At 39.5% G+C, this 27,555-nt stretch overlaps 2 gene segments (V, D, J or C); both read left to right on the top strand.

Annotated features, from left to right (window-relative positions):
- The first annotated feature begins 21,068 nt into the window (after positions 1-21,068).
- LOC117023180 (T cell receptor alpha variable 8-3-like) lies at positions 21,069-21,845 on the top strand. The segment is given in 2 exon segments: positions 21,069-21,319; positions 21,451-21,845. Coding segments are annotated over 2 exon segments (441 nt in total).
- Positions 21,846-25,937: 4,092 nt separating this feature from the next.
- LOC117022732 (T cell receptor alpha variable 22-like) lies at positions 25,938-27,340 on the top strand. The segment is given in 2 exon segments: positions 25,938-26,073; positions 26,263-27,340. Coding segments are annotated over 2 exon segments (609 nt in total).
- The last annotated feature ends 215 nt before the right edge of the window (positions 27,341-27,555 follow it).

The following is a 27,555-nucleotide window of genomic DNA, read 5'->3' on the forward strand; positions in this document are numbered from 1 at the left end:
GACATGTATTATGGAAGACTATTTGCATATATTATGAAATTTAATTATACTCATGACATGGAATATGTATAACCCATCTTAAGTAAGGCAATATAATAAGCCATGGAAGAGGGTAGGTTTATGCATTGGATAGACATGTGTCCACCTCTCAACTCGGACATCAATTGAGTTACAGTAAAAAAGCTTATAAATATTTTAACCTCAGTTTTATCTTCTGTATACTGGCATATTAATAATAATAATAATAATAATAATCCATTCAGAAGTCATTGTAATGATTAAATTCCAAAATATCTTTCAATAGTTTAACTCAGATTCTAACACAGTATAAACACTTAATGAATTCATATAGGTAAAGAAATAGAGGCCTAGAAAAAAATGGTTTTGTCCATGATCAACACATCTAGTACATTATGGTGAGTAAACTGGGTTCTGAATATTCCTGGATATAATTTTAAGACAGGTATTTTCAATTTATAATATCACTGGTGTATCTTCTTGTATACATGTGGCAGGAGTAAAAGATGGGCAGAGTAGAAAAAGGGTCAAGGGAAAGACAGAAGGTAGAGAGAAATATTTTGAAACAACAGAACACATATCTGTTCAGATCTCCATTGACACAGATAGATAACCTTCCTGTTGCCTCTTGAATACTCGGCTTCAGATTTGATCAAGAGAACCAGGCACAATATTCTCTAACTTTCATTGATTTACTGCCCTAGATCTGGTCCACGTCTCTCTCCAGGGTTATAAATATTGTGTTCTTTACAGCTACTTCTTTTACTGATGAAATGGAAAATCTTTTCTCTTCTGTCCTGAGACAGCCCTGAATATTCACTGGGGTCACAACATTTTTTCTCCTATTACTATACCAACTATATGCAAAGTTCTCTCTTTATTCTCAAGACTGTATGTAAGCCAGTTGGTAAGAGAGGAATGAAGCTGGGTAGATTTTTTCCATTATTCAATGGGTGAGACTCTATGTGCAGTGGGACACTGGACGCTTTCTTGCCCGTATCTCCTGTGTTGTGTGAGCTTCAGTTCATTAAAACCTCATCCTATGACAGCTCCTTGAGACTTTTATCTCTCCCACTGTCACCTTCAATAGCAGCAGGCTCTTTCCTGGCAGATCTTAACATGGGAATTAAAAATATGGGAATGGGATTGATGATGGTGAAGTGTGTTTGAACTTTTCTGGATAAGGACCCAGCTGGGCCCTTTGCTGTGTGCCTGTTGCGGAGGAAAGGGAAGAGTAGTGATGAGTTTCAAGAAATCATCTAAATAAGTTGACGGAGACACAATCCGGTTTATATATGTAATCTCACTGTATCCTCAGGACATAACCCATGGAATAAGTAATGTAAACCCCATTCTACTGAATAGCAATCAAATACATGAGTGGGTTAAATAAATGGTTTGAAGTGACCTAGCTGGTAAATGATACAGCTTTAATTTAAGTGTGTGATTCCAACATCAAATCATGTAGTTAGAATTTATCATTCCTCCACCGAATGACTTTGTGTTAAATTTTTTTTATATTCAATATTCTATCTTTTCTGATGAGTCCTAAGCTACCTTGCAGAGCTTTGTGGCTCTGAGAAGAGATTACAAAGGCAGAACTGGCACTTTGAACTTGGTTCTCTCCACCAATCCTCATCAGCACTGGTGTGTAGCCAGGGAGAGAGTCAGAGAGAAGCATTATTGAAAGGAAATCACTTTTCTATCTTTCCACAGGAGGGTAGTATTTCAAAAGGCAAAATCCTTCCCCAAGTCAAAGCAGAGTTAGAGGTTGGAGCTAGGGGAGGGTAGAGAGTGAGTGATTCGATTGGCTGCTACACAGAAGATAGAAGTTGACAGTTCCCTCCACCTGGCAAGCCTTCCACTGCCCGATTTTTATCCTAGACGAATTCCTATTTGTTCTCGAAGGTAAGATGATATAATATACAGCACATATGTTTGGGAGTCACAATAGCCCCAGGTTCAAATTCTGATTTTGCGATTTTCTAGCTCTGTATCCTTGTGCAATTATTTATCTTCATCTACGCTTCCTTGTAAATACACGTTAGTAAGAACACTTGTCTTGTTGGTTGCAGTGAATTAAATGAGATATAATATACAAAATTTTATTTTGAAGTCCCAGGTATAGATACATAGTCAGTAAACGTCCGTTAATAACATTATTATTAATTCCCCTGAATAAAGGTTATCCTTACTGTGACGTTTTCACCGACTCCTCAGGTGGAATGAGTTAATACTCTGAATCCCCACCTTAGTAGTCAGGGAGGCAGACACTGCAAGTGGCCAATGTCAGCACCATTCTCTTTGCTTCCATATTAACATAACTCTCAATTTTGATTTGGGCAACCAGGTTTTAAAACAGAAAAGCCCACACTGACTTTCACATCCTTTCTTACAACTAGATGTTGCACGTAGCACAGTTCTGACCAAGGAGACATAATCAGAAAACTGCTAGAGATTTCCTGTAATGTTTTTGCTGTCCCGGTACAGGCACCACATTTTCTCTTCCCTCTTTCCAACTTCATACTTCCCAAAACATGGAAGTGATAACTTTACCATAAAAGAAAGCACAAGAATAACCCCCTTCTCAATCCCATGCCTGATCGTCCTTTAGATGCCAAGTCAAATCCTGACTCAGATTTCTTTTTGCATGAAAAAATGCTTTCATTTTTTTTTTTTAAAAATTGGCAGACCTCATGTATTTATCTATATCTATGTCTATATATCTATATATATATTTATATGAGATTTGACAATTAAGTTCACCACTTGTTGCAGTGATGTTGCTAACCTTTTTTTGATATCAGAGGGATTATTCATTAGGATTTTGTACCAACTGGACAAACAGTTAACCAAGTTTACTTTGGAAGTGCCGAAAAGGCTGCAAGAAAAAGTTAGACTACCTAAAGTCTTCACCAACAATTCATGTCTCTTGCATCACGACAATGCACCAGCTCCCACGGCACTGTCTGTGAGGGAGTTTTTAACCAGTAAATAAATAACTATTGGAACAGCCTCCTTACTCACCTCATCTGGACCCCAATGATTTCTTTCTTTACCCGAAGATAAAGGAAATGTTGAAAGGGAGACATTTTTATGACATTCAGGGCATCAAATATAGTATGATGACAACTTTGATGGCCATTCCAGAAAAAGTTCCAAAATTGCTTTGAAGGGTGGACTAGGAACTGGTGTCAGTGCATAGCTTCCCAAGGGGAGTACTTCGAAGGTGACCGTAGTGATATTCAGCAATGAGATGTGTATCACCTTTTCTTGGATGAGTTCGCGAACTTAATTGTCAGATCTTATATGTTCTACTTCTTTGTATACCAGATAAATGACCTTGAGTTAATTAATCTCTTTGAGCTTTAGTTTTCTTGTGACATGCATGAATTTGTATAAGGATAATGTACACGTGGCAAAAGATTGTTTAGCACGTAGTATGTGTGCACATTATTAATTTCAGGGAATTTGAAAGTTTAAAAATTTGTTTTGCAAATACACATAAAAGATTCCTAACCAAAGTGCTTTTCCCATCACAGACTGCCATCCCACCTGCAACTCCCTCTAAACTTAATAGCAGTTCACGATTAGGCAGGCCACTTCAGAAAGATTGTCATCTCTTTGTGTTGTGAACTTATGGGGGGATTTCCTCAAGGTTTATGAAGTTGGTCTCAAGAAAGCAGCATTTGATCCTTCCTTTTGAACCACAGGTAACTGAATCTAGGGCAGAATTGATTGGTGTGTTTCTAGGACATTTGCATAGTTTGTCTCTCTGATTGGCTGGGCAACCCGGTGCAGAATCCTGTTTTCTGAAGCAGAATATTGCACAGATATAGGTTGCAGAACGTTATTCTGCTGGAGGATACTTGGGTAGGATAAATGGAGAAGTATCTTTTGCCAGCCTCACTGATAATCCTATGGCTTCATCTTGACAGTAAGTCCTTGTGTTGCTGAAGACATTCCGAATGGGTGGTTGATGGGGAAGGAGGACTATGGGGAATCAGGCACCTCTAGGTTTTATTGGGGAATGTGTGAAGAAAATAAAAACCGTAGAGAGACCAGTTTTTCTGTTTGACCCTGTCTTTCTCAACAGGAGTGAGCAGCGCATCGAACGTGGAACAGAGTCCTCAGTCACTGCATGTTCAGGAAGGAAAGAGCATCAACTTCACCTGCCAGTTCCCTTCTGGCTCTTTTAATGGTTTACACTGGTACAGATGGGAACCTGCAAAAAGCCCCCAGATCCTGTTTGTAATTCGATTAAATGGGGATGAAAAGCAGGAAGGACGAGTTAAAGCCACTCTTGATACTAAGAATGGTTACAGCTTCTTGTACATCAAAGGATGCCACCCTGAAGACTCAGCCACATACCTCTGCGCCTTTGGCACAGTGCTCTTCAGGCACCTGCAGCCCATACGCAAACCCGTGGCTGGTGCTGATCTGGTACCTCTGCAGACGAAAACCCATATGTGGAGTGGAAAAGGCACACTCAATGAATTACAGTGTTTTCAATAATCAAGGAGGAACTGCAAACATAGATAAACAAGCATTCTAGTCATTGTAGGCCCCTCAACTAATTGGACCCTTAGTGGACACTACTAAGCTCCACTCCCACTTATGTATTAGCCACACAGTCAGATCCCTCGCCTCCTCTTTTGGCAGGATTCCAAATGAACTAGATGGGCACTCAAACCTATCCGAACTACTCTGGTTAAACTGGGGTAATGTTTACCCCTCATTGTTGCTACTTTCTGAGAGTTAATCTTTCTAACATATTTCTTGACATGAAGGAATGGAACATGTGGATATGCCCTCTTCTCACACAACTGGCATGGAATCCTGCATGTTTCACACCAGGACAGGCAATCCTGCCTCATTTAACTCATTGGGGATTTTGGTTTTGGTTTACTTCAACCTCTTTCCTACATGAACATCTGTATTTAATTTCTTTCTATATGTGGCTATTTGCATTTTAAAAAAATCACTTGTGATACTGAATGAAGCATTGACAGTTGAAGTTCACTTCTAAACACGATCTATCCTCTAGTTTCTACAGTGATTGTGATATTGAATAAGTAACTGAACTGTATGATCTAAGTTTCTTCATTTGTAATTTCCAGGTATATGAGGCAGGCTGAGTATCTGGTGCTGTGTTCATTTTGAGGTTTCCAAACTATCTATCAGTTTAATGCCCCATTAGTACTCTAGACGCCACTAATTCTGGAGCTTTTGTGGGTTTTGGTAACATGATTTAACTAACTTCTGTGCCTCTTCATCTAATAGAGTTTCAGCTTTCCCGACATCTATATTAAACTACTTATCCAGCTCCTGTTCAGCTTCCTAAATTATGTTGTTTCTCTCTCTCTTTCTCTTTTGAATTGAAAATTGTATTACTGTCGTTATCACATGTTTAGGAAAAAATAATACATATTTTGAAAACAATATTGAATTGCATACAAATGCCTTTGACTGGTCCCCATCTAAGAGACATACCAATGGAACAATTTTTTTTTTTATCAAGAATCATTCATAGGATTGTATTGAATTTGTTTGACCATCAGACTTGGAATGGTTGAATCTGTTATGTTATTTGAATATGTGTAGAAGTAGAAGTGTATAGCAGAGAACTGAGTGTTGGGAACCTATGGTTCACTGCACACTAGTGTTGAAGTAAATCCACACAAAAGAAGAGCCATCACTGTTCCTGCTGCTGGTCTACTTCCCAAATCAGGTCTCCATCACTACTGGATGAAAGATCAACGGGAGAATTTATAATATTTCCAGTAATGATCCTATAACTTAAGCCAACGCTGAACAGGTAGAAACAAAAGTCACAGAACAAAAGCAAGGATAAAGTTTGATTCATTTGTGCATTGCTGCAAAACAATGTTTCACAGCCTTTCATTTCATAGTGTAACTGAAACCCACATTTATATACCTTATGTTTTGAAAGGCCTAAATTCAAAGTGTCAGAGTTTGGAGTAAGGAAAGGTTTATTGATCGAGAGGATGCCAAATGAGAAGATGCGAGACCTAATTGTGCCTTAAATCCATGTTGTTCGCTGACTAGGATAAGCGGGCATTAACACCGGATCTTCCTAAACAAAGGACGCTTGGCTTCTGAAAGGGAACCGCTGTTCAAGTTCCAGTTCTGTCCTGGTCCTTTGGTTCCTTGTGTGTATGTGTGTGTGTAGGGGAGAGGGGAAGACTTAGGTTCTGGATGAAGCTGGAGGTCAAAGGTCTCTCCTCTGAGCATGCTTCAGCTGCATGACTTGCAGTTTTGGTCTGTTGTGTCTGAAAAACATCTCAGTATCTTGTTAAACACAATCGGATCGCTTTGAGCTTCAACTGCAGTTACAATAGGACATATAGAAATTGATTACATTTATACAGCACTACCATATAGAATTCTACTTGAAACTAGCCCATGACTCCAACTCCCATGGCCTCCCAGCTTGCTTTAGGATGTGAGTGACATAGCTCTTCCCACACATGTAACCAATTCATGGATACAGTGGCATATAATATGAAAAATCTATTGCGAATATGGGAAAATTGCAAATTTCGAATTCAGAGTCTTACAAAAAAATATTCACATCTTTATGAAAGCCATAAGTAACCAAGAAAATATAAACCGAATTCTCAGTCTCTCTGGGTTCTCAAATTGATCTGAAATTAAAAAGTTTGTTAAATTTTGGTGATTTAGAGATACAGGCATGCCCTTATGAACAGCGCCTCATTTTTTTTTCTTCTTTTTTTTTTTTTGAGTTTCTTCAGGTAGAATGAGAAAATGAGTGAGATATAAACATCACTTGAACAAGAAAAACTTACATCTCCCTGTTTGCTGCAGGGCCCCAACATGAGCATCAGCCACCTGCTGCTGTGCCGTGGAGGCCCAGGGTCTCGTGACATCTGAGCAGTGCTACCACATCTTCTGTACCGCAGCAGGAGGGCTAAGACTGTATTCAATTAAAAAGAAGTTTGTTGAAATAGGTGCATGTGTCAGGTGGAGTTATTAGAGACAGACAGGCGGAAATACACAATTTTATTCTTGCGAATTTCTCGCCAATCCTCAATAAGACTCATCTTCTAATGACTTCAGTGTCATTGTGGTTTGCTGCATGACAAACCACCGCAAAACTCAATGGCTTCAAACAACTGCCACTTTACTATCTCATGATATTTCTGCTCCATGTGATGTCTGCGGGCTCAACTGGACTGAAACGCCCCAGAACCTCAAATATCTGGAGCCTCAGTGGGAATGTCTAGAAGTCTGGGCTTAGCTGGCACACTGAGATGGTTGGCCTCACCTCCCCCTGAGGAATTCTCAGGGCCTGTTCCTTCCCACGTGGCCTCTGCTTGTGATCTCTCTAGAAGGAAAGCTGTACATCTTACCTGGTGGCTCAACACTTCCAAATCATAAAAATGGAAGCTGCCAGGCCATCTTAACATTTAGTCTCAGAATTGCCACATGTCACTTCTTAGACATTCTCTTTAGTAATGTTAGTGATGGTGCCAACCCAGTTTCAGTGTGGAAGGGGCACACAGGGGCATGGGATACAGAAAGTATGGAGCATTGGAAGCATCTTTGGCCACTACTACCACTAGAGCTAGTTGAATAAACACATTCCTTATGACAGATATGTACAGGGATGCTGATGAAGCACACAAAAAAATCCTGTCATTTTTATCTCTCAAAGAGCACTAATATCTATTTCCTTATTGCTCTACTCCATGCTTGCTGCTTTCCTCATTCAACCATTGAACGCCTCTTACTTGGATGGTTGCAATGGCCTCCTGTGATATTGTGACTTATAAGAAAAATATATGCTTGATTATTCAGATTACCAAAATATGTTTCTCATTTATATTTGGTCTTCTTCCAAGGCTCCTGGTTCACAGCTCCTAAAACCCCTTGAATTTCCTGTGAGAAGAGGAATAAAGGTAACTTTTGTACATTAAGGAGGTGACTTTTGGAAAGCCCTTAGGTAATCTAAGGATGAGGGTTCGTAGCCAGAAGCCTCAGTCATGTGATTGGAGGTCAGGAACTTTCAACCCTCCACCCCCAAGGAAGGGAAATGGACTGGATATTGAGTTTAATTGCGAAGGCCGATGATTTAGTCAATCATGCCTATCTCTTGTACCCTCCATAACTGCCCTCCAAAACAGCGTTTGTAACTCCAGAACAAGCTCAGAATGGTCCTATCCTGTTTAGTGAGATACTGAGTTGCTTTCCAGAGAAAACAGACCAAAACCACAAGTCATGCAGCTGAAGCATGGTCAGAGAAGAGAACCTTGACATCTAGCTGCACCCAGAACCAAAGTTCTCCCACACTATACCCCCCATGACCCACACACAGACCCAAAGGACCAGGACAGAATTAGAACTTGAACAATGGAACCCTTTCAGAAGCCAAGGGTCCATTGTCCAGGAAGATCTGGTGTTGACACTTCTTTACCATAAATAGCCAAATTATCCCAAGGTCCTCTAATTCAAACTTGCCCCACCAGCACTTCCGCAAACCGGTTTCCACTATCCCATTAAAAACACTTGGCCTGGTCCAGAGAGCAAGATAATTTCAGTCACCCTTAGGTCTCCCATCTTCTTGGTAGGCACTTTATTGATCAATAAATCTTTCCTCATTCCAATCTCTGATGTTTTCAATTTCAGCCTTTCGAATCGTGTGGCAAAACTAAGTCTGGCTCAATAACACATTCAGAGAACATCCACGTTGGTGAACACGTGGAGGCTTGGGGAGTGTGATGTCTGGAAAGGGCATGGAAGCTTCACACCCTTTCCCCACACTTTGCCCTATGCAGCTCTTCCATCTGGCTCTTCCTGAGTTATATTCTTTCATAATACACTGATAATCTTGTAAGTAAAATGTTTCTCTGAGTTCTGTGAGCCACTCTAGCAAATTAATGAAACCTGAGGATGGGGTCTTGGGAACCGCTGATATATTTGGTCAGAAGTACAGGTAACAACATGGGGTTGGACTTGCATCTGACTTATAGGGTGGGGGTGGGGTGAGGTGGTAGTTGAGGGGGCCATCTTGTCAACTGAACCCTTAACCTATGGAATACATTATATGTCAACACTTCAAAGACATTAGAGTTCCTATAGTGGGTTTAATTCTGGGCCCCCAAAATGTATGTCCACCTTATTCCACGGAAACTGTGAATGGAAATTTATTTGGACAAAGAGACTTTGCAAATGGAATTAAGTTAAGCATATTCAGGTAAAATCATCTTGGATTATCCAGGTGGGTCCTAAATCCAACGAGAAGTACCTTTTGAGAGACACACAGAGGAGAAGTTCATGTGAGGCCTTCTCAATGGAGGTAGACATTGATTGGACTTATATAGCCACAAGCCAAGGAACACCTGGACACACCAGAAGCTGGAAGAGGCAAGGAAGGACTCTCCCCTAGGGTACTCAGAGGGAGTGCGGCCTGCTGACACTTTGAGGTCAGACTTCTGACCTCCAGCATTGTAAGTATAAAGTTTTGTTGTTTTGAGCCATCTAATTAGTGGTAATTTGTTATGGTAGACCAGGAAATTATTGCAGTCTCCCAAAAGTAACATTTATAAATAGCTACAAACACCCTTTGTTTCTTTACACTCATGGAAGGGTGCATTTAAATTGGGTTTTGGAATATTTTAAGTTCAAACTCTCATGCACTTTATGTGCAAACACAGATATTTTGAAATATTTCAACAAGTGTTTAAGTGTCCATTATTTACCAGGTCTTGGAGAATTTCTGGGAACATGATGATAAGAACTAGACAAAATATATTGAGTTCCTACCATATGTCAGGGACATTACTTGTGATACATCAGCAAACACAACAGACCAAACTCCTTGTTTTCATTGACCCTACATTTTAGAGGAGCGCTGTTCGATAAAACTTTCTGAGGTAGTGGAAATGTTCCATATGCGCACTGTCCAATAGCCACTAGCCATATGTGGGTATTGAGCACTTGAAATGTGGCCAGTGTAAGTGAGAAACTAAATTAAAATTCCTATTTAATTTTAATTACATTTAAATAGCCTCATGTGACTAACAGCTACCGTACTGGACAGCACAGTTCTTAAGCATGATATAGTTTATACCTTTAAGGTACATGTGGCCAACTGAGACAATTAGCAGGTCGTTATAATACAGGGTGGTAAGTGCTGTGCAAAGTGAGACTGAATTTCTGTGGAACCAGAGAAAGCTATTCTACCCAAGTATTTTGTTTTAAGGAAGCTTTCTTAGAGAAATTAATATCTGATAGATTAGATTTCTTTTCAACTTATATTGATTTTTTAAATCCCTGATACGTGGAAAAGTAACAGAGTGGGACAGTATATATGAGCTCCACATTGGATAACTTACAACCAAGGTAATCTGTCTGAGAATAGAGAAACAGGTACATTTAAAAATAATTTAAAAAATAAATTATGAGTCTTTCCCACATTTTTCAAAATGCCTGTGACTTAATATGTTCCATTAGCACAAGCACCAACACACACTACATGACTCTGGATGAAACTGGAAATAACAAATGAAACTTTTTATTTCCTTTTGATGCCCTAGTTTTAAATCACACAATCCATTTTTTAAAAGACAAATTACCCCCCCCCAACGATATCAGTAAATTCTTTCTTTCCAACCTTGACAAATATATATGTATATATCACTTGAATTAGAAAGCTGTGTATAAGGAATAGGATATAAAATCAGCTATTTTCAGTCCCGTCACTAGGGGGCAGCATCTGCAAACATAGACCCTCCTCTGAAGTTTGGTGAGTAAAATAGTGCGAAATCTGATTGGTTGTCTCAAATTGCAATCACACCTTTCCCCCTTCTTTCCAAAAGACAGTGGTAGAATACATTTCTTTGGGTATAGAAGAAGCTTGTACAAAGAAAACCCACTTAGCAGCAGTCAGATTTGGCAACTCTGAAGAGGAAGAAGAGGGAGATGCTACTCACAGTACTAGCGTTGTTCTTATGGGTGCACGTGTCACGTGAGTTTCAGATTTCTCTAATTGCTTCCAGAGAATTCAACATAGTGGCATAGGCAGGAATGAGATTTTCTGATTGAGAGAAAAAAATTTGGGGAGAAAAACATGCAAAAGAAGGAAGATAAAAGGGGTTCGGAAGGGAAACATGACAAAAAGAATAATAGCAAGAATGAGGGAGACCATTGTAGCTCAGAGAATAGAGACATAACCAGACTTTTTCAGATGCTTCCTTTTTCTTTATTCCTGAACAGAAGTGAATGGACAAGAGCTAAAGCAATTTCCTCAGTTCCTGGTCCTACAAGAAGGAGAGAACTTCACGTCATACTGCAATTCCTCAACCACTCTTAACCGCATACAGTGGTATAAGCAAAGCCCTGGGGGAAGTCCTGTTCTCTTGATGATGCTGGTCAAATCTGGAGACGTATTGGAGCAGGAAAGACTGAGAGCCCGATTTGGTGAGACTAGAAAGGACAGCTCCCTGCACATCTTAGGGGCCCGGACTGCAGATGTAGGAACCTATTTCTGCGCAGAGGCACAGTGTTCTCAAAACACCTGCAGCCTGTCCCCAAACCTTGCTGTGGGGCTCCAGGAGCAGCTCCCCCTTATCTCTCCTCAGAGCAGGAGTCAGAGAAATCTGAAATCACAATGTATATGAAGAAATTTAAATTTTAATGAAAATAATCTCCAGGCTCAGATGATTTCTTTGGAAAATTCTAAAAAACATTTGAAGAATTAGCATGAATTCTACACAATTGCTTCCAGAAAATACAAAGATGAAAATAATTTCTAACTCATTTAACCAAGCTCGTATTGCCCTGACACAAAAATCAAAGACCATAGAAAAAAAGAAAACTACAGGGAAATTTCCCTCGTGAATAAGAGACAAAATTTCTTAACAAATATTAGCAGGTAGAATTTATAAATATATACAAAGAATAATACAAGAAACACAAATAGATTATTTTCAGGGATGCAAGGCAGCTTAAATATGTGAAATCAATTGATGGAATACACCGTATTAACAGGCTAAAAAAGAATAAGCACATGATCATGTTAATCTATCAAGAAAAATGATTTGCAACACGCTGAATGATTTTCAGATTAACTTGCCACCACAAGTAGTTAAGACATAAGAATATTGTAAGAAACAAAATAAGGGTATACACATGTGAACATGAGAAAGGAAATATCCTGAGTATAAAGAGGAAGAGAAACTTTCGGAGAATAATTTATTTTAGTAATTAGAACAAAAATTTAGAAAAATTGCATCATGAATGTAATAAGTAAATGGTGGCTGTAAAACATGAAGCAAAAATCTAAAAATAGAGAAAACACTGAAATGAAAGAGAAAAACGAAATGAGCAGACGGAAATAGGTGATAAAATAAATACTGAAACAATAAAAATTGGAAAATATTTGTACTATTTGTTAAGGGTAAAAATTTTTTCTTTTCAATAAATGGCATTTAATAATTTGTCATATGGAAAAAATGTATCTTGGTCTTTACATCACATGTAAATAGCAGATCAGATAGAGTAAATCTGAACATCAGAATAAAATGAAGAATATAAAGTGTATAGAAGAAAATATAGAACTTTTTCATTACTTTCTGTTAGGTGAATATTTCTTAAACAGGATACAAAAAAAAATCTCAGCATCACAATTGGACTATATTAAAATTGCATTGAAAGTTAAGTTATTTCAAGTGTTAAAAGGATACCCAGTAAACAGAAGCTATCTGGAGCAAATTGTCGAGTCCTGTGCCACGAGGGTTGTGGGGAGCGAGGAGGGCGGTGCAGGGTTAAGAAATGACAGTAGCCATGAATAGAGGGAAGCAGGGCCAAGGGTTGTGCAGCACTTAATTGGGCCTACACATTAGCTTTTATTAGTTAGGTGGAGAAGTAAAGGAGATAAAGCTTGTCAATGTCAAGATCTGTGAATCCTATACATAATAGGAAACTGATTCAAGCCAATCACTCTTGCCTGCAGGCAGCTGAACCATAAGTCTCAGGATGTATGTAGTTCCCCGAGGGACAAAACCTTTATGCATATGAGTAGATGGAGAGCACATCATTGAATTACTTCCCTTGCAGGTTGTGGGAAGGAATGCAGCCACAGAGGCAGAGGCTCTCCTTAGCCAGGTGAAGGTGGGGGGCTATGCCCACCTCTATGAACCCCGTGGGTTCTGCTGTTGGTCCCCACTCGACTGCACCTGGCTTGAGTCTCACCCCCCCCACCCCGCTCCCCGTGGGGAATCTTACTTGTCATTGGCTGACCAGCCATCTTTTTGGGGCCAAACAGGGAGACATAAGGTGCAAGCACAAAGGTGAAGCAAAGTCCCTGAAAGGATCCGTCTCACAGACTCTCCTTTCTTTAGGGGCAGGTACAAGGAGAAGGACAGGTAGCCTTCTGCGTGGCAACAGCAATTATTGTCATTGGGCTCATTTTGATTAGAAACAGAAAGATCTCCATATCAAGAAGACAAACAAACTGAGAGAAAAGGCAAAAATCTTAAGCAGGTAGTTTACGAAAGAAGATATTCAAATGGCCAATGAACATGCCATTTCTATAAAGTACAAAAGCAGACACAACTAATCTATAGTGTTGGAAGTCAGAATAGTGCTACCAGTGGAATGGAATCATAAAGATCATAAAGGGAGCTCTGAAGTGTTGGTGATGTTCTGTTTCTTGATCTAGATACTGGTTATCAGGTGTGCCAATGTTCTGAAAATTTATCAAGCTGTATACTTATATTTATACTTTCTTTTATGTATATTAGACTCCAATAAAAAGTTTTAAATTATACAATGGCCTCGTATTAACTATAAGGCGATAGGTGAAGTAAAATCGAAGTTTCAGGTGTTTTCATTACAGTTTTTCTTTTTTGTGCCTGAACTATTTGACTAAGCACACATTTGTTAAAACAGACATGACTTCAGACATGGCTAAACTCTGGCCGTCTTTTGAAATGCCGAAGATGAGAAATGTCTTTCTCCTCTGTTGGGGATACAAATGTAGGACTTTTGACCCTGACATGTAGTATCAAGGAGCCTAGCTATTGACATTTTGAATTATTAGAAGTAGAAAAGTTTGTTGATAGAAAAGGATGACGAATTGCTTAGGACATATATCTTTATTAATTATATAAAGATGTAATAATTCATCGAAATAGTTTCTATTCATGGCAAACAACCCTCAGCCATTGTAGGTGACTTCATTGGTGCAGTAGCTCCTTCTGGTCCTCTGAGCTCGGAAAGGGGAACAAGATCCCATTTGAAGAGCAGCCCCCACACCACAGGGGATGAGCTGAGAGTGAGCGCATCAGCACTGATGATTTCGATCACCAGAGTCCATGGTGACTCCAGCCCGCGAAAGTCCAGGGAAGGCATGTATTTTATCTAAGAACATTGCCAACTAAAAGAACATCAGGATTCTGAAGGTAGGAATGAAGAAGTAAATGCACTATTTGTGGGTGATGAGCAAACCTGTCATAGTGTAAATATTAAGGGTTCCCATTGCATTGTGGCATAGTATGTGGTCAATAAGATTTGTTAGCCACCATCTTTGCCATAACTAACATGACCCCAGAATCTAGTGCATGGTGCCAATGTGCTGTGACAGTGGGTGTTAAGCCATATTTAGGTCTGGAGCAGAACCTTATCTTAGAGCCATCTTGTCTTGATTCTGTCTTGCTTTATGTCCTAGGGGCCTGTGATCGGTTGGCTTGGGTGGCCTGGATGGTGACCTAGGGCCAGGGTGTGGAGCTGGAGGACTTGGTCTTGCCCTGAAACCCTTTGTCATTGAAGGGGGAACAATTACCTATAAAACTCCATACCCCTCTTTGCTCGTGGAGGTTATGATCTTTTCCCTCTGCTCTAGCCTGACCTCACACAGCTCAAACTCACCAAATAAATTCTAAAAGACCAATCTTGGCCTATCACGACTCATTCCTCCATCCATGCCTAACAGTGGGTACGGGGTTCATGCAGACTTTGTGTTTGGCAGGTTGATGAAATGGAAGAGAGAGAGGAATGTGCTGATTGATGGCATTTCTAAAACATCTTTAGAAGATCATCTTTAGGTGCCATATCAGATAAGGAAGCAATAGAAGAGGAGAGAGGAATGATGCTCAGAAAGAAAGCACAGGGGTCAGATACTTAAATTCTCAATAGTCAGAGAAGCAAGAAAGTAGATTCCCAGTCAACCTAAATAAACAGTGCACAGTCTTCCAGCACATTACAGCCTCCATTTTGGAGACCCGGGCGATTATTTATAAGCATTGAGTGGAGTGATTCCAGGGCTTGAGGAATGCTGCTCCAGGTGTGCCCTCTGCACCTGGGCTTTGGTTGTAAGGGAGCAATAATACACTTTTCCAGACCTTGTCAACATCAGAAATGTCCAAACCTGTAAAGAAATTTGATACGAATTTATTTGAGCAAAACAGGATATGACTGGAAGCAAGATCTCAATAGATTGAAACAATTGCTTCAAGAAATGGCAGTTTGCAGCTTCTTTTATGCATTTGGAATTAAGGAAGATTGCATGAAGGTGGGAAAAAGCAGGGATGGGATCGGATTTCAGGATAGTTAACAAGATGATGTACTCTCTTGAGGGTGGTTACCCTTATTTCAGAGATGTATTAAACTAGATGCACAAGAGCAATGGACAGGGCTGGCTGAAGGCACAGATGTCTTTTACTGAAAAAGTTAAATGTGTCCAGGGCATGACCACCCACCATGACCTGCACAGTTAGGAATTTAGGATCAGATCACACTGTGAGGTTCCTTTCCATAGAACCTTTTTTCCGTCCACAACCTTCTATCTATAAATAGAAGCACATGGAGACTTTTGAATGTAACGTAATGTAATGTAACATTGTAGTGTAATGTAATGTAGTGTATGAGAGCTGAATCCATCTGGATAGCCACAACTTACTGATTTATGACACCTGCGGAGAGACTTGAGCACTAACTAAGTTTACTGTGGCCACGCTCCTCTGTACTAAGACCTTTGGAAGCACATTCAGTCCTACCTGTGAGTTGCCTTCTTGAGAGGAACGACTCACCAAGGGATTTGACTCTTATTTTCTAAACTGACCTCACTGCCTCTGATCTTCTCAAGGAAAGCTTTCCACTTTGGTCTCTAAATCTCCATCCTATTCTAAACAAACATTCAATGACCTCTGTGAAAATTCCTTCCACATGCCCTAAACTGGTACCTGACACTGTTTGGAATACAGTTTCTTTCTCTTGTGGTTGCTCCTTAATCTCCATCATATTCAACACGTCACCTCAGGTTTAGAGGTAGGGACATCATTCTCTTCACCTCCCAGCCCATAAGAACCCAGACTATTTATTGTCTTTGCACCTTTGAGGCCCATGCCTTTCATCCTGACTTCTTCCTACCCCTTTTGTCACTCTTGTCGCTATAAACCACCAAACACTCTGCCTTATATATTGACGAGTTTCACACAGCTCTTAAATATACATGACTTAAATGTGCACATGGACAATTCAGATGAGTCCACGTGAACTCATCAACTTTAAAGACTGTTAATTAGAATCCACTTTACAGATTAACACCCATGGCCACATCTGGGAAGATCTGACGATAATTCTCCAGTTAGATGTTGCTCTACGTCTGAAATCTTACATCCTGTTTAAAAACTGTCATCCTTAAAGTCCCACACAGTTACTTCTGCTGCCCTTGTTCTTTGACTATATATGACCATTTAGCCTCTTTGCCCCTTTATTGTCATCTTATATCTCGTAGGCTTTTTGTCTTTTATTTATTTCTGTAACACTTAAACTCCATGGGCCATTACTTCAGTCAGTCTCTAATCATTAGCCTCATTGTTCTGGCCCCAATTCTGTGTCCTATCAGTGATCTTATCAATTCCCAATCAAGATCTGCCTTCTTGTAATGTATACCTTGTCTAATAAGCAGAGTATCAGATAATCAGACCGGTGTCACTGAAACTTGTTGTCATTTTTAACACTAACTAGAACAACAGTGTGGCTAAGAAAGTATTCTTTTTCTCTATAATCATCTGCTATTGTCATTTCCTACAGTGACTATTTCAAAATTTCTCACACTTCTCAGAATTGCTGCACAGAATCTCCTCCATTCATTCTCCTGGGAGACACTTAATTTCTCTTATTTATAAAAACAGAACAAAAAAGATTCCATTACAAATTAATACATGTTGCAACTTTCGGCGTTCACATCCTGAATAGTTATCGATATCTAAACCAATTCTTCCCTTTTTCATTCCAATAATGTTGGAAATAACTGTTCCTTCTCCTACCAAACATGGTCCTTCTACCTGTGGTCTATATTCCAAACCCACCTGTCTCCTCAGAACTTTGATTCACTGCTTATAGATCCTTCCCAAAGCAGGTAAATATATCCCAACCTTTAAAAACCCTACTATTCCCTCTTCAACGTCCTTGTCTAGTTAATACCGAGTCTCTTTCCTCCCCTTCAGGTGTCAACCTCTGGAAAGAGATTACTATATCCAAATATTGTTCTTCCTTGTCTCATCTTCATGTCTTATCCCACTCCAGTTTAGTTTCTGCTGAAAAGATCCAAATCATGATCTTTCTGCTCTTAAAAATCAATCTATTCAGTGATCATCTTACTGGATATTTTTTCCGCATTTGCTCTGTTGGACAAGCCTTTCTTCTTAAATCTCCTTTCCCTTCTCTTTCAGGACCCAAGTTATTTCTGATTTGCCACATAATTCTCTGGACTACATTTGAAGTTTCTTTGATACCGTCTTTACTGCCTTACCTCCAGAGTTTGGGTTCCTTAGGGATTTTCTTTAGTTTTTATTCTCTTCTGAATTTTACCTTAAATGTTTGTTTGTTTCAGTGAAATTACATGTACTCCTAAAGAATAGTACAATATCATACATACATGAGGAACCGTGTTTGGAGTCTAACAGAATTATGTTTTAATTCTTGTGTGTCCTTGGACAAAGTATTTAGCTTCATATAGACTTGATTACCTTTCTGTTAAGTGAGGATAATATCTACTCGACAGGGAAATAGTGTTAAATTATCAATGGTTAATAATGTGAAATCTTGAATCACACTAATGGGACAGATTCCAGTTGTCACTTAGTGTGATTTGGACAATTACATCTTTCTTTCCATGCTTCAGTTTCCCCATTTATAAAATGATGATGGTAATACAATTTATTTCATAGGATCACACAATGTTACTTAATTCATAAAATTAAAATATTCTCTGAGGAAGTAGACACCTGAAAACACTCTTACAGATTATAATGCTAAGAAATTCCAGTTAGATTGGAGTAGAAAGGAGATGGGGCACATAAAACCTTAAGTCTCTACTGTAGTACCTTGGTTTTCGAATGTCTCCGTTGACGAACATTTCGATTTACTAACGCTGTAACCTAAAGCAAATGCTTCGATTTTCGAACAAGCCTTGGAAGTTGAACATGTCATGTGGCTTCTGCTGAGTGCAAGATCCTGAGGCCTAGCTGTTGGATGTTGAGCACCCCACAACACGGAGGTGATATTTGGGCTTATTTGGTGACTGTGTGAAATCAATCTGTGCTCATCTCGTCTCAGGAACACTCTTGCAACCAATTTGTTTTTGTGACTGTGTGGAACCCAGTGCATAAATCTGTGTTCAGCTAATCAAAGTAGATCTCTTGCAACCAATTTGTTTGTGACTGTGTGCAATCAACAGAGTTCATGTCTGCCAATCACTCCTTGCTGGGAGAAATGAATAAAAGCTGCAAATCCAAGAGAATCATTAACATAACAACAATAGAGGTGAAGAAGGAAATTATTTCCAAACATGAGAGTGGTGTCCGTGTATGTGATCTGGCAATGCAGTCTGGTATTGCCAAATCTACAATTTGTACCATCTTAAAAAATAAAGAAGCCATTGAAGGAGCCAATTTGCAAGAGGTGTTAAAACACTTACAAGACAAAGAGCACAGACAATTGAAGAAGTGGAAAAATTGCTTTTCATATGAATAAATGAAAAACCGTTAGCTGCTGACAGCATTTCTGAGAGCATAATTTGTGAAAAAGCTTTACATTTGCATGCTGACCTCATCAAAAACACCCCTGGAACAAAGGCTGAGAGTGATATTTTCAAGCCAAGAAGAGGGTGGTTTGAAAAGTTTAACAGGAGAAGTGGCATACCCAACATGGTGAGACATGGTGAAGCTGCCAGTGCCAACAAAGAAGACGCTGACCAATTTGTTTTGGATTTTAAAGATTATGTAGAGGCAGAGTGTATCCTTCCTCAATAAGTTTTCAACTATGATGAGACGGGCCTCTTTTGGAAGAAAATGCCAAAGAGGACCTACATAACAAAGGAGGAAAAATGATTGCCAGGACACAAGCCCATGAAAGACAGGCTAACCCTTTAATTTTGTGGGAATGCAAGTGGGAATGTTAAGTTGAAGCCTTTGCTAGTCTACCATTCTGAGAACCCTAGGGTATTTAAGAAAAACGATGTCATAAAAAGCAAGTTGCATGTGCTGTGGAGGGCAAAGAGCAAAGCTTGGGTAACCAGGCAATTTTGTGTTGAGTGGGTGCATGAAGTGTTCGGGCCAAGTGTAAAAAAATACCTCCAAGACAAAAATCTTCCAATGAAATGCCTGCTTGTTATGGATAATGCTCCAGCTCACCCTCCAGGCTTGGAGGACGAGTTGATGGAAAAGTTCAGTTTTATCAGTGTAAAGCTTTTCCCCCCAACACGACTCCTCTCATCCAGCCCATGGACCAGCAGGTCATATCTAATTTTAAGAAGCTTTACACCAAAGCACTGTTCCAAAGGTGCTTTGAGGTGACCTCGGACACAGAGCTAACCCTCAGAGAGTTCTGGACGAATCATTTCAATATCCTACATTGCTTACATCTCATAGACAAAGCATGGGGGGATGTGTCTCACAGAACAATGAAGTCAGCATCGAAGAAATTGTGGGCAGACGCTGTCCCTGAACGTGTATTTGACGATGTTGAAGAGGACGCTCCTATTGTTGAGGATGTTGTGTCTCTGGGAACGTCCATGGGCTTGGAAGTGAGTCGTGATGATGTGGAGGAGTTAGTGGAAGACGACACGTCTGAACTCACCACAGAAGAACTTCAGCACATTCTGACGGAGCAGCAACAGGCGGCAACTGAGGAATTGTCTGAGGAGCAGGAGGGAAGAGAAAGTGTTTCTACTAAACTGATTAAAGAAATGAACGCAAAAAAGGTTGAAGTGCAAATTTTTGTTGAAAAATATCACCCTGATAAAGCTGCTGTAAGTCGTGCCACTAACACTTTCAATGATAATGCTATTTCTCACTTTAGACAAATTTTAAGACATCGGAAAAAGCAAATGTCAATTGAAAAATTTTTAGTGAGGAAAAGAGCCAGTGAATCTAAACCAGGTGTCAGTGGTTTAAAAACTCAAGGGAAGGAATGGCAGGAGAGGAGTCACCTACAGTGATTATGAAAGAGGGCTACAAAACACCTGAACAACACTCACCTATTGCGATTCTGTACAGGACCAAAGAGCACCTGAAGAATCGTCACCTATTGTGATTATTGAGGGGACCATCCATGCAAACCATGACTATCATCATTACAGGTAAGAAAAAATTACATTTTCATTTTTATCATCTACAGTACTGTTTTTACATTGTGTTTATTTATTATTGCTTTTACAGTACAATATATTGTGTTTATTACTTTCATTGTGTATCATTTTATGGATCTATGGTATGATTAGATAGTAAAATTCATGCTAAATAGCTATTTCAGGGGTTGAGTTTAAAGGTCTGGAACGGATTAATCGATTTTGCTTACTTTCTCTTGGAAACCATGCCTCGGTTTTTGAACGTTTCAGAACTCCAAGGCACTTTTGGAACGGAGTTAGTTCGAAAAACGAGGCACCAATATCTGTTTCTATATTTGACCGCCAGAGGGCGATGTTGCATAAACTGGAAATGTCCCAGTTAATAAGTTTTACCTCCCTCCTATGAACGTCTTTACCTCAAAGCTCACTGAGGTGCACATTCTGAGCAGACTCAACACCAGGAGCAGTCATTGCCAAGGAAGCATCTTTTACTAACAGCCTCTAGAACTTGCCTGAACAGGGATCTCTTGAATCTCAGATTTTCCCATTTAAAAGGACTCAGCATACTTGGTCACATTCTTTCCTGCTCCTCAGGGCAGATCGTCCAGAATACAGCTCAGCTCGCTCACTGCCTAGGCATGTTCTCAGCGACCCTTCTGCTGCTTGGGCTGCTCTTCACAGTGAGTAAGTAATAGTGTATTGCACGCTTCTGCCTCCATGGAAGGAACATGGCTCTGACTGGAATCTGACCAGAGACACAGTCTCCTTAGAGGTAGGTCTGTCCTAGTCTCACTAACTCCGCCTTGATGTTGCAGGAGGAACCAGAGCCCAGTCAGTGAGCCAGCCTGATGGTCACATCACTGTCTCTGAAGGAACCTCTCTGGAGCTGAGGTGCAACTATACCTCTACCTATGGTGGATCTGTTTCTCTCTTCTGGTACGTCCAATACCCCAGTCAAAACCTCCAGCTTATTCTCAAGAACTTAGCAGGGAAAACTCTGGTTAATGGCATCAAAGATTTCCAGGCTGAATTTAAGAAAAGTGAAAGCACCTTCCACCTGAGGAAATCATCAGCCCATTGGAGCGACTCGGGTGTCTACTTCTGTGCTGTGAGTGACACAGTGCCTGAGACTGCATGGGGAGCTGAACACAAACCTCCTGAGACACTGGAGTTTTCAGACACTCAAGGACACAGCCTGACCAGTTTTTAGCAATGTCTCTCATTTGATGAAAATGAGCAGGGTGAGGCGCAGAGCTCTAAGGAGTGCTTGACTCCTGAGAAAAAAACAGGAACTTTAACATGTTCCTTCTTTTACTACTTGGTCATGTCAGACAAGATCCAGAAGAGACAGACCTGTAACAATATTCTCCTTCCCCTTGGACGTACTGCAGGCTACAGGGTCAGGATTCTATTTAATGTGACCAGTACTGAACTTCTGATCTTTCACCTTCTGAACTCACCTCCAACATGCTCCTCCCACTACTTTTTGCTTTTCAATTGACAGCAACTTCATTCTTTCAGTATCTCTGGTAATAACCTCAGAGTTATCTTTGACTCTTATTTTTCTGCTTACATCTAATCCATTAAGAAAATCAGTCAGCCCTATCTTTATAAATTAAAGCATAATCTGACCACTTAAAGCTACCATCTCCACTGCTACCTCTTTGGTCACGCCATCCTCATCTCAAAAATGAATTACTCCGAGAGCCCACTAGTTGTCTCCCTGATTGATCTCCTATAGTCCCTTCTTAATGCAGCAGTGTCTTGCTCAGTTTGGCTGCTGTCACAAGTACCATTGACTGGGTGGCGTATAAACAACAGAAAGTGATTTCTCACAGTTTTAGATGTTAGAAGTATGAGATCAGATACCGGCATGGTTGGTTCTTGTGAGAGCCTGCTTCCAGGCTGTAGACTGTCAATTTCTCATTGTATCTTCATGTGACAGAGCAGGAGGGAAAGAAAACAAAAAAACAAGTTCTGTTGGGAGTTATAACAGAGCACTCATCCCATTCATGTGGGCTCCACTCTCATGACCCATCTAATCCTAATTACCTCCCGAAGGCCTCATGTCCTAATACTATCACACATCAGGATGGTGTTTCAATATATGAATTTGGAGAGCAGGGCTCAAAAGTTCAATCTATAACAAACAGCCAAGGTGATTCTTTAAAATATAGGCCACATTATGTCACTCTCCTACTCAAATTCTTGCAATAGTTTCCCATTTCTCTCATAATGGAAGGCAAAGTCTTCACAATGGCCTGCAAGAGTCCACATGATGTATCTGCCATTATATTTTTAAAATACTCATAGAAAAAAACAACCTTTCAACTCTGTGTTCTCTTGTAGTGGAAGTCTGCTACAGAAATTATACTAAAATAAAGATAATCTTTAATTAAGAAAACTGAGAGAATTTTTTGTAAGCAGAGCTGCTCTAAAATAAATTCTGAAGAAAGATCTTCAGCAGAAGGAAAATGATATCAGAGGAAAATTAGGAACTTAAGAAAGAAGGAAGAGCAGCAAAAAATGATAAATACATGGTAATATACAAGAAGCTAGTTTTCTTTCCTTACTTAAAATATGTATTATTGTTGAAATCAATCATTATAATATTGCCTGGTTGAATTTTCAAGTCTGAAGATGAAAGACACCTACAATTCTAACATAAAGTAGGGAGCCTAAAATAACCTTACAATTGTAAGATTTCTAATTTTGCTTGAAACATTGAAATTATAACTCTAAATAGACTGTGAATGTATCGGTAATCGTCATTCTGTAATCATTAAAAGGCCACTGGAAACACAATACAAACAGAAATAGTCAAGTAGCAAACAGAGAAATTATAATCGAATACTGAGGAACAAAAACAGAGTACACAAACAAAAAAAGAATAATAAAATGATAGTCCAAAATTTAACTATATCAATATTACATTAATTATTAATGGTCTCAACACACAAACTTAAAGTCAGAGATTATTAGTATGGTTTTTTATTTTTAAAAAACTTGTCTACATACTGTCTCCATGAAACCCTATTTAAATATAATGACATAAAAGTAAAACTATGGAAAGTGATATCCATGCAAACACTAATATTGAGGAGCTATATTAATGTCAGACCAGAAATAAAGATTGGTCTAGTTAATTAAATTTTGTTTTCTCTTCCCTCAAATCCCCCAAATTCCAAATCAGTTTGCCTTCTATGTCAGTAGCAGTGCAACTTACAAATTTTTCCTATATTCAAATGCAATTTCAAGGACAAATGTTAACGTATGTGAAGAAGCATTTTCCTTAAGCCTAGACAGTGTTAGTTGCTTAAGGTTACACATTGTGCCCAGATTCAAGTGACAGACACATCTTGTGTTCTTTAGTATGTGTGTGGGTTCTGTGTGTATGTGTGTGTGTTCTGTGGTATGTATGTTGCCAGTGGCTCTGTCCACATACTTGTTCGTCTTTTCTGTTCCTTGCATTTAAAATGAAGGGTCACATTTCAAAGATCACTTCTCTTTGCACTGGTTATTTTCCTCTCTTGTCACCTCCACAGAAGGCATGCAGTATCACGTTTTTCATTGAATTGTCTCTTGTAACATAGGCCTGAAGTAATTGTTACTGTCGTTCATGTAGTATGTATGGTATGCTTCTATTACATTTACAGAGATATTTGTCTCTCCCACTATATCACAAACTTTCTGAAGGAAGATACAGTATCTAATTTATGTTTGTATTTTCCCAGGTCTAGAATACTCTTAAATATAATGGCTAACTGGATTAATTCACACTAGAGGGCTCATTTTTTATAAGTTCATAGGTAAGAATTAAACAGATTATTTTTATATCATTACAGAAAATTACATTATATAAAATAATTTATTTTCATAAAAAGGCACTGTGGGGTCGTATTGTCCTATCTATGGTAATCTCTGTCCTTGTGGACACTTTTGGAGCTTCAAGTCAGTCCACAGGTACAACCCTACCTAGAAAGGCAGGCTGGGCTGAGGCTGAGCCAAAGAGTTAGTCAATTAGGCTTTTCTTAAACCAAGGACTACTGTGAGGGATCTAGTTGTAAATAGTCATTGAAAGATTTGAGAAATTCTATGAGTGTGTAAATGAGGGCTAGTAAGAGTAAAGAGGGAAAAAAATTGTGTGTGAAGAAAAATGGAATCATTATCAGCCCATAAGAAACATACTTCTTGTTGAATATTCTTTTCAGTTAACAGCTTTGCCTTATTCCTTGATTCAAGTACTAGCAGTTGACAGCTGTGATGCATATGTCTGTATTTACATTGTTATCATTATCTTGATCTATGTCATTATCATTCTCTATCAGAAAAGACTCCTGGAGGAAACAGAGTCATATGAAGCAAAAGGGAAGATGGAGAATTCCAAAGTATACATTTCAGAATTTTCTAAATTTTTATTGCCTAAAATTTTTAGATATCAGCGGAAATATGAACTTCCATTTCGCTGTTTTAAAATTATTTCCAAACCACTGAATGCCACCTTTTCTTCCATATTCTTTCTGTCTCTTTCCTGTAACTAGAAAACAAAAAAGGAGGAAAGAGAGAGAAAGCAAGGGGGGAAAAAGGAGAATATGGAAGTAGAAATGTAATGAGAAGGGACAGGGGGAGGAAAAGAGGAAGACAGGTATTAGGAAACAGATTGACTGAACTGCAAGCCTGAACGACAGGACGACTTTACAGATAAAAATTAGAAAAACAAAACATATTATACAGCAGCAAGGAAAATACCTAAAAGCAATGTGTAAATTGATCCTAATTTTCTTCTCACAATTTACAGTCTTATTAGCTTCATTGCTTATAACAATATTTCCCACAAGTCTTGGTTATTCCAGAAAAGTCCCAATCCATATAGTTCACATATTCCAATAATAGGAATTCATTAAGTAGATAATGCATAACATTTTTGTTCTTATTACTTTGAATGACTGGAATGACTCTCATAGAATTAATTCATCGGTTAGTAAAGATCCTTTTGTTAGAACACTAACAAAGTTATTTGGATTGAAAACTGTGGATGTTCTTTCCAGGATCCTCCCCAGACTGTAATTAGCATAGATAAGGGAGGAGGCCGCGCCCTTTCCTTCTCACGCTCTAGTACATCCAGGATTGTCAGAAAATGTCCCTCAGGTAAGAGAATAAGGATCTTTCTTTCCCCTCTCTCTCTCACCGCTCTCCAGCACATTCTCAGTGGGGGTGAGGCTGGGGGGTGGGGCTTCCTGTCACAGCCTGGCTGGGTTTGTGGGGTGAGACTGATTGGTCGCAGGAGCAGGAACAGTTCCAGAGCCCAGTCCTGCCACTCACCACCACAGGGTATAGTTAAATATACCTGAGGGTGAAAATGCCCCGAGCAGCAAAGCGACGCATCATGAAGAGGCTGCTGGGCACTGTGCTGGCGCTTTTGTGCACCCCGATTTGCTGTAAGTTGGGGCTGTCCCAGGTGGGCATCTGAAAGGAGTATTATTGAGGGAGGGAAGGAGAGAGGGAGGAAAAGTCGCTGATGAATCTTGCAGACTTCCTACCCTTTTCCTAATTTATGAGGGCCTTTTCTGGGTTTTGTGGGTGTGATAGTGACCATAGCCTGTGACTGTTTCTCCGTCTCTCATCAGGTGTGAGAGGGGTGCAGGTGGAGCAGAGTCCCACAGCCCTGAGTCTCCAGGAGGGAGCCAGTTCTACGCTGCGGTGCAAATTTTCCACCTCTCTGAGCATTGTGCAGTGGTTTCGCCAAAATCCTGGGGGTGGTCTCATCAACCTGTTTTACATTACTTCAGGGACAAAGGTGAATGGAAGATTAACCGCTAAAATAGACCCTAAAGAACGCAACAGCTCATTGCATATTTCCTCTTCCCAGACCACAGACTCAGCCATTTATTTCTGTGCTGGGAGCCACAGTGTTCCCCAGGCACCTGCAGCCTGTACACAAACCCTCAGCTGGGCTCAGCTCCTCCTCCAACCTCAATCACATCACAAAACCACCACACAGCTTTTGCACAGCTTAATACTCCTAACCCACATCGGTAGGGTTTCAACCACAGATACTTTGGGGCCTTACAGGTTGGAGACTTTGGTCTTTATCTTTCCTTCTCAGTCTACTCCTCTTCCTGCACTATATACCTTTTACTTGGGACTAGCAAAGTAGCTGATAAGAGGACAGAACTAATATAAATATTTAAGCCACAGTATGCTGGATTCCAAAAGAGTAAAAGGTGAAAGGAATAAAAAGAACAGAAAAATTACTCCAATTAAGATGTTATTACACAATCATCCAGCTTAGTGGGTGTCTCAACGATTTTCAGGTCAGCCTCACCAGAATATGTCCCAAGACAACTGCAGATCCTTATATCCCATACTACTAGAGCAGCACAGCAAACAAACAAAAATTGCTGAATGTTTATATATTGACAAATCTCTGGAAAAACTTTAAAATGTATATTCCGTTCAACTAAGTCCCATTGGTGTTCTCAAAGTTTGTTTTATATCCTAGGATATGGTCTATCCTGGAGAATGTTCCCTCCATGCTTGAGAAGAATGCGTATCCTGTTGCTATAGGATGGATGTCTGCTAGGTCTACTTGGTTTATGGTGTTCAACTTTTCTGTTTCCTTGTTGATATTCTGCCTACTTGTTCTATTATTGAAAGTGCGATATTGAAGTCTCCAACTATAATTGTTGATTTATCTATTTCACCCTTCAAATGTGTCCATTTTTGCTTCATGGATTTACCAAAATACATGTAAAATTATTTTACATAATTGCTCTTTAATTCAGTTAAGAGACGAAAGGAGAATAAATAGGCAATTACACTGTATTTTATAATTACCTAAATAATTACCTCTCTTGTTAGGTACATATATGTTTATAACTGTTATATCTTTCTGATGGGTTGGACTTTTGTCATCATAA

This window comes from Rhinolophus ferrumequinum, chromosome 6 (genome assembly GCF_004115265.2).
Source record: "Rhinolophus ferrumequinum isolate MPI-CBG mRhiFer1 chromosome 6, mRhiFer1_v1.p, whole genome shotgun sequence".
NCBI lineage: Eukaryota > Metazoa > Chordata > Mammalia > Chiroptera > Rhinolophidae > Rhinolophus > Rhinolophus ferrumequinum.